General features: G+C 41.1%; 1 protein-coding gene across 1 annotated transcript; it reads left to right on the top strand.

Annotated features, from left to right (window-relative positions):
• The first annotated feature begins 229 nt into the window (after window positions 1-229).
• LOC137274770 (uncharacterized) lies at window positions 230-13,513 on the top strand. Its single transcript, XM_067808105.1, has 7 exons — window positions 230-411; window positions 4,158-4,347; window positions 4,865-5,098; window positions 6,279-6,789; window positions 10,318-10,481; window positions 10,773-11,006; window positions 12,995-13,513. Exons 2-7 carry the CDS (start codon window positions 4,186-4,188, stop codon window positions 13,511-13,513), a joined length of 1,824 nt encoding a protein of 607 aa, XP_067664206.1. The 5' UTR covers window positions 230-411; window positions 4,158-4,185.
• Window positions 13,514-13,806: the final 293 nt, after the last annotated feature.

Here is a 13,806-nt window from a genome sequence, read left to right as displayed (position 1 = left end):
CCGAACAACATGTTCAGTGGAATCACAAACATACTGGCAAACCTGTTTTACCCACATCAAATACGATCTCAGCTTTATACAAACCTGGGATATATTCACTACAACTATATACGCTTGTAAAGCGTTTCTCATTACCGGAAGTGGATGAAAGCTCCTTACAGCGAACATAATCTCAGAGTTTCACTGCAGGCGGTAAGAGTTAATTCCCCTTGACCACTTTTGTAAGCTGCTCTACGTCAAGAGCGCTTGCGCTCCTCGCCGTTTTTCAACATGCTACATACAACGGGAGACTGGACCCCAGCCGACTTAGGACAAGCAGTCTGGCCAAGCGAGCATAGTTGTACTCAGCGGAGGATCTGGTGACCAGTCTTCGAGCGGAAACGCCGACAACCCGCCATCTGAACTTCCCAGGTAGGGTAGTAATAAATGGAGGGCCTATTGGCGAATTTTGTGAGAATCTCAGAGGCAGGCGAGATCTGTCAAGATAGACAGAGATAGAAAGGTATGATGGGCTACACCAGTTATACACATAATATTGATCATGAGATAAACACAATACAGACGGGATATGAATATACATGATGAGCTACAATATAATTAACCTAATGATGCGCTAGAATCACTTTTGATAAATGAGATGAGTGGTATTTTCAGGGCAGCGAGTAAATGTATTGATAGAGGGATTAAACGGCGTATTTGTAATGCCAGGGTCAATTTACGCTGAATACAATCATGTTTGAAAGTGCTTTGACAGTGACCCAGTTGATGATGTTTTGAGGACATTTTATGATATGTTCCGAAATGGTTGATTTTGAGCCTGCCTTGTTTGTGACTGTAATGTTTTGCCGACCAGGGTAGTGAGCTACGAATAGGAGGTAGTCGGACTCGGTAGTGGTGGGTTTGGGTGCTGGTTTAGGGTAGAGTTAATGACACAGTCAACATAAATTTATAGGCAAATCCATGGATTACCCATCTGCTCCCCTCTCTGAAATATCCTCTTTTGATTCAAGACTCAAGTCGTATCTCTTCCACTGAATCAGAGTTATATATACTGAGCATATATACTGAGTGTTTTTTTATATCTTGTATTTAGATTCCGCAACACCAATACACCACAGAACGTACTGAAAAATACGCTACAGCTGCCCCTACGGGTAACCAGTACGCTATCATAAATAGGGCTGCTTCAGCCTAAAGCTCTACAGGTCAAGTATTATCAACCAACTATCAGTATTGTTAAGCAGGCTGACCTACCGAACTACATCCGCGAGGGTGTGTGTTATGAGCTACGTTCGGCTAGTGAGATCTACATGCAGCAAGGTCGGCAGTATTTGTGTTGCATGTTCAGCTCTGACTCATGATATACATCTAATGTGTGCAGATAGTTTGTGGGTTGAACCTGACGGTATTTCGAGATCATGCGAGAAGACCGCTATGCCTGAATAGTGGTGATACACCGACATACATTTATTGAAATACATGCTGTTTTTTTTTTTAAGTAATAGGGCACGCTGAGAGAAAGGTTCGGCGTATTTTGTCGGCGTGACCGTATCCGATCTGTATTTACTAACCAGCTGTGATAACGATACTAGGCCAACCAGAGAGAGAGAGTATTAGATAGTATACAATAGTATTAGACCTTGCTTGACTCGCACCCGTGAAGGTTCCGGGGTAGAATAGGCTTTCAGCAACCCATGCTTGCCATAAAAGGTGACTATGCTTGTCGTAAGAGGCGACTAACGGGATCGGGTGGTCAGACTAGCTCACTTGGTTGACACATGTCATCGGTTCCCCATTGCGCAGATCGATGCTCATGTTGTTGATCACTGGATTGTCTGGCCCAGACTCGATTATTTACAGACCGTCGCCATATAGCTGGAATATTGCTAAGTGCGACGTAAAACTAAACTCACTCACTCACTCACTGCTTGACTCGCTGAAAGCTGAGAATCACCAACCCCTTGAATTCAGAGTTACGAGCATATAACTATGTACTTTGCTCGATATAATTTTGCTAATGTTGGGTGAGTAATGAGTAAAATACTAAACCATGTCACGTGTAACACCACATTTATGAAAGTCGTGAATGGTCTCGGTATCTAACTCACTATCCTTCGTTATACAGCAAACTATTCACTCTTTTCATAAATATGGTATTACATATTGGACAGTGCATTAATTATATCACTTGTCAGTCACAATCACTGATAACAGAAACATATGACTTGGAAACAGGGTTCTCGCAACGAAGAGAAATATGAAAAGCTGTATATAGATGGTGTGTGACATAACTTCACAAATTATTTTCACTTTAAGTTCCATAAGCTGACATTTTTGCCACGATGCCCATGAATGTTGCCCAGTTGTCAAGTTACTTATCATGGACCTCGTCATTAACGGCACCGAAATATGTCAAGACCTTAGCTTCATCACTTACAGTGTCCTAGAATCTGAGGTTAGGTTTTCAGGACCTACACAGGAGGAGCATAAATAGCATACCGAACACGCAGATTCCACAAACGATATGGAGCAAGCTGGGTGTGAATATCACTAAGCCTTTGCATGCTACGATGCTGTAGCCAAGCGTTTCTCCACTACATACTTTCAGATCTACACAAGGTTCGTTACACTGTGCTTTCACATTACACATGGGACTTCTCTGGTTTTGATAAGTTTGTCTGGTACGCCCGACAATCCATATTTCTTGGCTACATTTAGTGGACCATGTGTTGTAGATCTGGTACTAAGCGTGGTAGTGGTGACATACTGGCAGTCGCAGATAGAAGATATGCTTCACAATGGTTGTGCTGCTCTACAGAGTCATCATTGGAAGAGAAGCTTCGTCTAGTCTATTCTGCCTAACCTTGTCCATAATCTAAGGACCTGGACTGTAACATCTGTAGATTACTACTTTTGGAGGTTCTGGATTCGCAGTTACAAAGTTTCCATTTCGTTGATTGCACAATTGCCACTATTTGGCCAGAGTTCACGTGCACAGAAAGCAGACGGGGAGGTTACTCTTTGCCAGATAGTCTAAGAAGATATTGGGCTCAGTGCTCCAGCTCAACTTCTCCTTAGGAGTTGACGGTCTGTTTTTCTTTAGTACAAGTTCGTGTAGGTCGCCCACTTGCTTTCTGCGTGTGTGTCAGAGCCAGCACAAATCGTGCTGTAGTTTGGATCGGCAATGTCACGGCTCCAATTTTGAAGACAGATCCACTACATTGTCTTCTGCCGTTGATGAAAGACAAGACACAGCTCTTACTGGAGTTATGTATCAGTCTCCAGCGGAGGGCATACTGGAGGATAGCATCAAAGAATATCATCATTATATATTCTGTCTATGTTCACTAGTACTGGCAACAGTGGTGTCAGCTAGTAATACTGAGGGGATGTGCACCTTACCAACGATTAGCCCGCATTGTAGGTCATCAAGTTCAGATATCAGGTCACTGATATAGACAAGGAGCATCCGTGGTGAGACCACACGGCTTTGTCCTATTCTTGTTGGACATTGTACAAATCACTCGTTTTGCTATTATACCTATACAGGCACTTAAAATTGCCCCTTGATATGATTGACGGACGATATGCCTTGCATGGACATTTAAACCAAGAATGAACAGTTTCACCAGCAGCAGTTCGCATCATATCGAAGGCCTTTTCAACAAGGACATTTTGAGTCTATATCTTGATAACATGAAATAGATTCCTTTAATACACGTGGCTACAGTGGCTCCATGCTCGTTCCGCAATTCCGCGATGAGGGAAATCAGGATTTACAGTTTTGATGTAGGAGTCCAGTCTGTCAGGTAACAGCCTCTCAAACACCTTTCCAATCACTGATGTGAGAGTGATACCGCCATAACTAGCTGGGATGCGTTTATCTCTGTTATGTCCTTTATGTATTCGAATAATAGTTCCTGTTCTCGTCATAGCAGGTGTGTTACAGGAGCTGATAATCATATAAAGGGGTGTGCCAGGTGTTTATACAGAAGAGTGTCGGCCAGACACTTCCTAGAAACAAACTATTGCATACTTTTAATAGAATTGACCAAATTGAAGAAGAAAATTTTAAGAACAAGAAGTCATGTTTGTCGCATACTTGTCCTAGCTCTACTTACTTACTTACTTACTGTCTTATTTTATCCTCATGTCAGCACTTCATGACGGTTTGCAGAAGTAGCCATGGCTGACTATCACATACGGCGTGCCACGGTTGATGACTATGCCGGTGTCATGGATATCGGTGACGTGTACTTCGGGAATGACTACCTGCGGGGTCGTTACCATCTCTTTATGAACGACCCAAACGCCACGTCTTACGTCTACGTCGTGGGTGAGGAGATTGTAAGTGACACGCTTAGCTGTTGTAATTAACAGTGTCACAGCTGGAAAGTGACAACTGCTTGTTAATCCCAGTTAAAATATCTGAGAAATAGAATGTTAGATGTTAAAGATTCTGCCTGAGACTGGGGAACATTGGATGAATGAGAAGCTATCTTGATATTTCACATTTTCAAAACAACTCAATTTATTTTTGCTAACATCTCAAGCGGAAATTTGTATATGTGTAAAACGCGACACAAACGTACGAGAATACTTCCCTATTTTTATGAAATAGATTGCCTTTTTATTTGTAGAATGTCAGCATAAGAAAACCAGTTTCGATTAGGCGAAAAAGTTAACGTTTGTCTTAGAAAGGTACAGAAAACAAATATCAGATAAGCTTTTACGTAGTTTTCACAGAAAAGCCGTTAAAACGAGATGTGGCGAACTGTTCCAGGAGCTCTAGTCAGTTTAGTAACCTTGTGATAATATATGACCCATTCACTACTGGCCATGTATTACTAATTCGTCCACGCAGGTTGGCTTCTGCACCGCGTTCCTGATCGACGATGGTTTGACCTTCCTTGTACGAGCCAGCAGGGTAAAGAAGGACTTCCAAGGACAAGGTGTTTACGGCCGTCTCATGAAACATGTTTATGCCGAGTACAAAGACGTGGACAGCATCAGATATGACACAATGACCACTAACGATTACAACTTTAACGCTAAGAAAGACGGCCTGAAGAAAACCCACACTGAAGTTTCCAGAAAGGTGATCTGATAGTGTAGTTTGGTGAAGAGGTATGCTGCCTGTATCAGATGCAACGACCTTTATTGATAGTTACCCGTGATGACCCGTGTTAGAATTGGTCTTAAGCAAACAATGCTTATCGTAAGAAGGAACTAACGGGATCTTGTGGTCAGACACGCTGACTTTATAGACACATCGTATCCCCTTTGCGTAGACCGATGCTCACTCTGTTGATCACTGGATTGTCTGGTTGAGATTAGATTATTTACAAACTTCCACTATGTAACTGGAATATATCAATCATTAGAAAGGAAACAAACAACTGCTAATGACAATAATAATAATATGGAAGTTCCTGCACTATTCTATGTGGAAAACGTATAACGATATAACATAACAAAGTGAACATTGCTGATCAGATGTGTGTCTATACACGGTTTGGAAGTCTGCACTAAAGAATACTGAAGCCAAGTGTTAAGATACAGAGTACAAACACGGCGAAATAGAGATGCGATGAGCTATTGTTCATTGTACGTGTGAAAATGGTTTCGACATCATCTGTTCTCTCCTTACAGATTGATTAAACACCTTAAGAAAATACAGAGATTTTATGTGTCATGTTATCAGTCTAATTACAGGTGTTGTCTCAGTGCTAGAGTAGCGGACAGGGAAGGAACAGGTGTTGGCTCAGTCAGGGGGCTCTGAGTTTCACCTTGTGCTAACTTTCAACATTGATGATAGCTGGGGATTAACTTTCAATCAGAAGCTCGTGAAATCAGATGATTTGTACAGACATTGTAACTATGTATGGTTAGGTATGACATGGCTTTATTTGTTTCGAGTCCATGACAGGCACTTCGTCTGAAATACAGTGTCCATGCCTATCACAATGTCGAGAAAGACATTATTTCCTTAACTCGGATAATTATGGTAGTGATTTTTCAGCATCAGCAGTCAGATGCAGTGTCTTCACATTTGAACATGGTATGACTGATGCATGAGAAATGAAGGGTGCCCAAGGTGTGAGCCTTGCTTCTTAATGAAAAATTACGCCATTGTATGCAGCAGGTTGTACCTGCTTGACCATTAGGACTGCACAAGAAAGCATACAATTGTGACACTCAGTATCAGGAATCCAGTGAGATAACATTCACAAGTGTCTTATTGAAACACGTGTTTATTTTGTTTCTTGTCTTTTCAGTGTTTCCTCAATTATCAATTCAAGATGGAGGATATTGACTCTCCAACACTCACAACCGATCTACTTCTGGAGGAGGTCAACTCGTCAGTTATGATGTCATTGTTTGGGGACAAGAACGCTCATAAGAACCTTTTTCCGGAAGGCAAGATAATCGTTGACTGGGTCCCTCTGCGACTGTTACCTGCTAACATGAAATACATACTTGAGTCAAAGACACTGGCTCTCCAGTCAAGGGGCGATAACTCTCTCGTGTCACTCCTCACAGTAGGAACACCAATACGTTGTGAACGTGGCACGAGGTACTCATTGGATGTCTTCGGGAGTGATGCCTCTGCTCTACCTCATCACATGACACGTCACTTGGAGTATCTGCGGTCGTTGACACAGGAATATGTGGTATTTCAGATCATAGCCGTATTCGAGTTAGAAAATATGTTGAAGGATTTTATGCATGGTCTTAGAGCTACTCCATTAGACACTCCCATGTCTGAAATGATCTATTTTGAAAAGAGTTTCGGATGATGTGTTAGATATTTGGAGCCAAATCAGAGAGTCAGACATCATTGCTTGTTTCCTCTCTTCACTGTCATTTGCTGACTGGATGAGTGAGTTCAGATCTAATGCGTCTCGGATATTGCTTCAGTTATACATCTGCAATACCCAGTTTATATGAAAGGAAAGTTATATTTCAAAACATATTACTCAAACACATTTCAATATTACATACGCTTTGTAGTGTCGAAGCCAGTTTGCTTAGAACGCATGTTGATGATAGTCATTATGTTATGACAGGAATTACGTATAACACATTTCACTGATCGGCAGCACCCGAACTGATTCCAACGTACTAGTGACCGTGGGGACTTCACTACTTCTGCTTCCTGACGGAGATAAAATACAGTCGTTTCCCTTGCAAAGCTGCTTTTCCAGCTTGCTTGCAGTCATTGTTGCGAATTTGAAGATGACGCAAGAATACATTTATCGGCTGTCGTATCATCAGAGAATAACTGGTCAAGGTCGGAAACATCGATTTCCAGTTCAGGTTAAATTTTAGAAAATTGTTTGATGACTATTTCAGACGCAGGCCAGTGCCTATCACAAGAGAGGAACATCAGAGTTATAGTTTTGAGAAAATTGGAAAATGGTGACTTTCACTGAAGTTGTCATGGACTGAAATGAAACTCAGGAGATCGAAGCCTGTTACCGACGAATCATGATCATATGTGTTGGAAGTATCATTAATCAGACATACTAAAATAAAAACGTCAAGTAGATTCCCCTTATTACTTGTATATGTAGGAGATTATGGCAATTCATGTCAAGCAGTATGATATGGGCATGAGAAGTTGGTCATAGAGCGGCTGGATATCAACGTACTGTGGAGAGTGAGAGAGTCTAGTTTTACGTCGCTTTTGGCAATAATCCAGCATGCCATGCCAGAAATGGGCTTCACACATTGTAACCGTGTGTGGAATTGAAGCCTGTCTTCGGCTTGGCGAACGAACGCTTTAACCACCAGGCCATCCCACAGCCCCACATGTAGTACAGAGGAAATGGGGCACATACAGTGAGCACAAAGTAAAAACCAATGTGCAATGTGCAATCAGCTTAAGTGAAATACTCAGAGGAACAGGACTGTGAGTACTTCACTAATAATCTAGTGGCTTTTTGTTTCAAGAGGAGACCGTAGTTGTATGATTTGGAATGTCTTTCAACAACTTGGTCGATTTCTTTGAAGCATTTGTTTTTTTTGTTTAGACAAAAATCCGGTGGGTTAATATCTTGTAGAATCAGTTGTAACTCTTTAAAAATATTAATACTTTGAACGCAATTTAGAAGTTATAAAAGTAAATAGTGAGATAAAAAAATTGAAAAAGTGAATGCTATAAACTTTAAGTGATATGACTTGATATAAAATAGTTCCAATAGGTTGATTCAAATAACCATTATGTAATATGTGAACGTATATGTGTACAGTTTCCGTTGTGTCTGTTAGTTAATCAGATAAATCAAACTGCTACATACCATCACACCGCTTGTGTATTACAGGTTTGTAATTTGGCGGAAACAGCGATATTCACACGTGTCATATTAAGATTATGTGTAAATGTATGTGGTATGCACCACAATTAGTCAAATTAGATTCTTTGCTGCATACTTCGCGAGTTTATAAACCCATGACTGTTAACCTTCGATAAATGCACAAGAAAGAGTGAAAGAATCCATAGACAATGCGGTGAAATACGACGCACATGCCGCCGTGTGACAAATGAAAAGATTGTGTGGCATCTCATAAAAAAACGCGAATATATACACTGGACAGAGTGTCTGTTGCTGGAGGTGTGGGACTGATGGTATGTGTGTGTTTTACTACAGATTTCCTTCTTTACCAAGGATCAACTGCAGAACATAAGTTTACATATGCTTCCCTCTTGAAGTGAGTGAGTGTGGGTTTACGCCGCCTTTGCTACAGTTACAGCGATGTCTCGATGGGGAACACCGGGAATAGGCTGCACACGTTGTTCCCATGCAGGGAACAGAACCCGGGTCTTCGGCGTGACGCACGAATGCTTTAACCACCAGGCTACCCACCCTTTACAAGATAATAATTGAAGGTTCGCTGAACAGTTAAAGAATTTAGCTGTTGACATATATCGTCCCTCAGAAGCAATTTCTGTTTAATTTAGTTCTATATACTGTTAAAACGTCATGATCACCAATGCAATTGGTTTGTTGAATATTCCGGCATTGTATCAGAAGTGAATCAACCGCAGAATAGCAATAGGTAAACTTTATGTAATTATGGTCAAAATAACTAGGTTTCCAAATAAATAGAAAGTACTGCAACACAATTACACACAATTGAGTGAACATGGTTTTTGCAATGTTCCAGCAATGTCACGCCTGGAAATGTCACCTCATAAAAGGACTTCACATATATAGTCATGTGATGAATCGAACGACTAGGAGCGGTGTCCTCAGACATTAAGATATATTCAGGTAGTGTGAAAAAAGTGATCCGAACTATCTATTCTATTTTGCCCTTGACCACCTTTTAATGTACTACACAGTCGGTGTCCAATGTATTGTGTACAATGTCAAGTTGTCAGGTGGGTCTCGGCACCTTGTCCACAGCAGCCGCCATGCCATCGTGTATTGTCTATCGGTCATACCCGACGATCTGGAGCAATGTGAATCAGATAACTATCTGGTTGAAATTCGGACTGACCATAGAGTATTACGTCAGAACAGGTGACCCGGAAAAAATACATCTTCATGCAAAATATTTTCTCGTTTGTATAGGTAAAGAATAACTTCTTTACAATTTAATTCTAAGATAAATATACAAACTCGGGGCGGGAAGTCATTGTAACATCAGTCTGTTTGTTAGATTCACATTTTAAACAATCCGGCCTCTCATATCACATCTGCAATTCGTGATATACTGGTTATTTTGTGCTCGGTGCCATATGGTATTATGTGGGAAGTCATGCATAATTCTGAAAATGGATACATATCTATTTACATACATATATATATGTTTACACAGAATACAAAGACGATATATATAACAGTTAGACTTCAGCTGAAGCGGCTGAAATGAGCAGTTACAGATTGAGTAAAACACACAAAACCCATGTATGTGGGTCTTAGTCCTATGTACTCTATCCTAGCTGTAATATACCAGGTCTAGAGGTAGAGAGCGATCAAGGTGCGTCTCGATTCATATACTGAATGTATGCATGTATCACGTGAGCTGATGTATATTACATGTGTGGTTTTTAATAAGACACAAACATTTGCAATCACTGGCATGATTGCCACATTGGTTGAATGCAGGAGGTGTGAATCTTCAACGCCACAGTCCTGCACTGGAATTCGGTATATTCACGTTCCAAGTGCTTTGCCATCGACTCAAATTCGCGTCCACAGTCCTCATTATCATCTCTCTGCCCCCAACATCCACCCCGTCCTCTACCTCCACCGCACCGTCGAACTTCATTCCCGTTTTTCCAGTCCAGGTCTGTTTGCATTGAAGCCATGTCCACCTATCAAGTAAGGCGTGCCACGGCTGATGACTTTGACGGTGTCATGGACATCGGGGACGTGTACTTTGGAACTGACTACCTGCGCCATCGTTACCACAGCTTCATGGACGACCGCAACGCCAGGTCGTACGTCTACATCATCGGAAAGGAGATAGTGAGTACATCAGTATCAATCATAATACTATTCATCGGCACAATACGGATTGCTATAATTGATGCCAAGGACAGTGCTGTAAAGAGAGTATGAGAGTCAACTAAACCTGACAAGACGATCTGGTAGTTTCCATTTACGAAAAGAAAGGTTTGGATCTTTCTGGGCACCTTATATTTCATGACTACAAGGTTTATACTGTTCTAAATGATAGCAATCTTTTTGCTAATGACTTAAGTAATCTTGTGATAATGCATGGGCCATTCACTACTGGCCATGTATTACTCCACGCAGGTTGGCTTCTGCACCGCGTTCCTGATCGACGATGGTTTGACCTTCCTTGTACGAGCCAGCAGGGTAAAGAAGGACTTCCAGGGACAAGGTGTTTACGGCCGTCTCATGAAACATGTTTATGCCGAGTACAAAGACGTGGACAGCATAAAATACGACGCTATATCCATAACCACTAACGGCTTTAAAGCTCTGAAGAAACATCTTGAGAAAACACATACTGACATGTTCAGAAAGGTTTGTCACTATCTTTTCAATGTTACCCAAAGTAAGTAGTGGCGCCACCTGCTGACAAGCATAGGTTAATTATCAGGGATATGAGTGAGTGAAATGGAATGTATTTTCACAACGGCAATATCCCAGCAATTATGTGCAAATTATGGATTCTTAGAACGTCGTCATGTAGCGGTCGGAATTAAACAGCAAACCAGAAAAGATTCACCAAAGTACCACGGACATGTAAAGGTGTGATAGCATGTACACAAAACAGCCATAATCTGTTGGTGCATCAGCCAAGCCGATACACACCTGTCACATTAGAAGTGAATTTCATTGTTTGACACCAATCAGTGTGGTGTTGAGGGAGCACGACATCTGACCTCGACTTCAGCCTCGTTGCAAATTTCCGTCCACGTCACTGTTAGGCACAAGTCCCTTGTACTGTCAGAAGACATGTCTGGAACAGAGCGTCCATGTTTCTTCGGGAAAGCTTTGATAAACAATAAATTGTAATGTACATACATACACCACTCCTTTTTACTATTCCCTGTTTACTCCAATCTGCTATGGGTGTTGTCAAAGTGCGCTCATTACATGTCGGGCAAACGAACAAATATTCATATGTTAATTACATCTTTTTAAATAAAACAAGGTTATCACTTTTCTCTTGCATTTATCATCCGTACACCATGACAGTTATGATGCTTTTTTGCTATTATGACGTACTGTATAATTGTTACATATCGGGGTTCCGAGGCAGCATCCACTCAGGAAAATAGTTTCACTCTGAGCATTCAATGTGTTCTGATGGCACCTGGTATATGAACTATTATCTTACATCTTATTCTGCTCTTAGTCTGTGTTCGGTTTCAGACACAAGGCGACATTCTGCCTGACTTACTTGATGGTTTTACATTGCATACCTGCAGAATAGAATAAAAATAATATAAATGTAATAAAAACACAAATGATATCAAATATGTATTCAATACTTGTTTTGCACACTTTGCAAGTTTAATCCTGAAATCGATGTGTTTTATTGATACTGCTCTAACCTGAAATGGTCTGTCTATTGAAAGGTACCCCAGAAGTACAAAAAACGTCGTCTGGTCCAACTCTTTAAGGGTACGTGGTGCGCTTCGGCACTCCAGTGATTAAGCGTTTGGTCGTCACGCCGAAGACTCGTGTTCGATTCACCACATGGATACAATGCGTAAAAGCCGTTCTGGTGTCCCCCTGCGATTTTTCGGAAAAGAGCAGTAAACTTGAAATCACCCAGTCACTCTTAAAGGATATTTTTTTCCCGATATAAAGAGCATCATGACATTCACCCTTATGATCTTTTGCCCACACTGAAATAGGCATATCGTACTTTGCGTTTCCACCAGAAGTGATATTATTGCATATTCACTTAGTCTCTGGCCTGGATGCCTGTACTTGACATTTTCAACATATACAGCATTTCTAGGGGTGAGTAAAACTTATAGTCGTGAGTAGGACAGTTATAAATTTATAAATGTAGAAAAACAAATTTAGATACTATACTGGCGTGTCTGCAATGGACAGTAAACCAACGAGACTATCACAGTTCGAACTAAAACTAGCATGTGAAGTTAACACTAATAGTAGTATTTAGACACTACGTAAACCAAAAACAGGCTATAGATCGCCAACAGAAATAGACCTCTACACTATCGACCACTGGGACTTATAGTACTTTTGCTATCTGCATGGATGCTAGTTGTAGTTACACCACCCATTCAGCCACTTGCGACGTTACTGGTGTTTAGCCATTATAGAACAACATATATTCTACGATTAAGAAAATTGGTAGAGCTAAAGTGAAATTGGGGACTTACGTACCCCCTCAGGAGGAGCTCTTCTTGGAGGTTCACAATCGTCATGTTCGCGCAGATATGCAGACACAAACCCAGGGTCACACGTTCTTTTTGTGTGTTGTGGAGGGACGTTTCTACATTTAATATAATCATATTTTCTTCTTGCAGACCATCTTAAGTTACTGTTTTAGAATTGAAGACGTCAATGTTACACCAGAGAAATCGGGTCTTCTTGAGGAGGTCAACTCGTCAACTATGATGGCATTGTTTGAGGATGAAAAAACCCGAGACACGCTGTTCCCAGAAGGCAAAATACTGATTGACTGGGTTCCTCTGCGTCTCTACACGTCAAACATGAAATACATAATGACAGTGGACACACTCGCTCTCCGGTCGATATCCGGTAACTCTGAAGCGTCACTTCTTACAGTTGGAACACCGACAGAATGTCATCTTGGTTTGCGATATATTGTAGACGTTTTCGGAAGTGATGTCACAGTCTTACGTCATCACGTTACACGTCATCTAGAACATTTGAAGGCGTTGACACAAAAAGATGTTGTATTTGAAATATGCGCTTCTTCAGATTTTGGAAAAAGTGTCGCTGGCATAATGGAAGATGCACGAATATCACCATTCCCTTATCTATCTGATGAGGTTATCAGTCTTGAAAAGGGATTCCAATAAATACACCATTTGGTAACTTCCTTCGAAAAAGGTAGTGAGTGAGTTATGTTTTACACTGCTTTTAGCTATATTCCAGTAATATCACGGCGGGAGACACCAGAAATGGGCTTCATACATTCTGCCAATGGAGAATCGAACCTGGGTCTTCAGCCTTCACCACTAGGCTACCTCACCATCCCCTTCGAAATATGTAATTATTTCCGACATACGAGACGTGGTCTTTGGACAAATACCCATCAAGAAATTTTGCAAAAATGTCTGCTTCCGCATAAAAGTGAGTGAGTGAGTTAATA

Source organism: Haliotis asinina, chromosome 2, assembly GCF_037392515.1.
Source record: "Haliotis asinina isolate JCU_RB_2024 chromosome 2, JCU_Hal_asi_v2, whole genome shotgun sequence".
NCBI classification, from domain to species: Eukaryota; Metazoa; Mollusca; class Gastropoda; order Lepetellida; family Haliotidae; genus Haliotis; species Haliotis asinina.
This window is presented reverse-complemented; position numbering and strand designations above follow the sequence as displayed.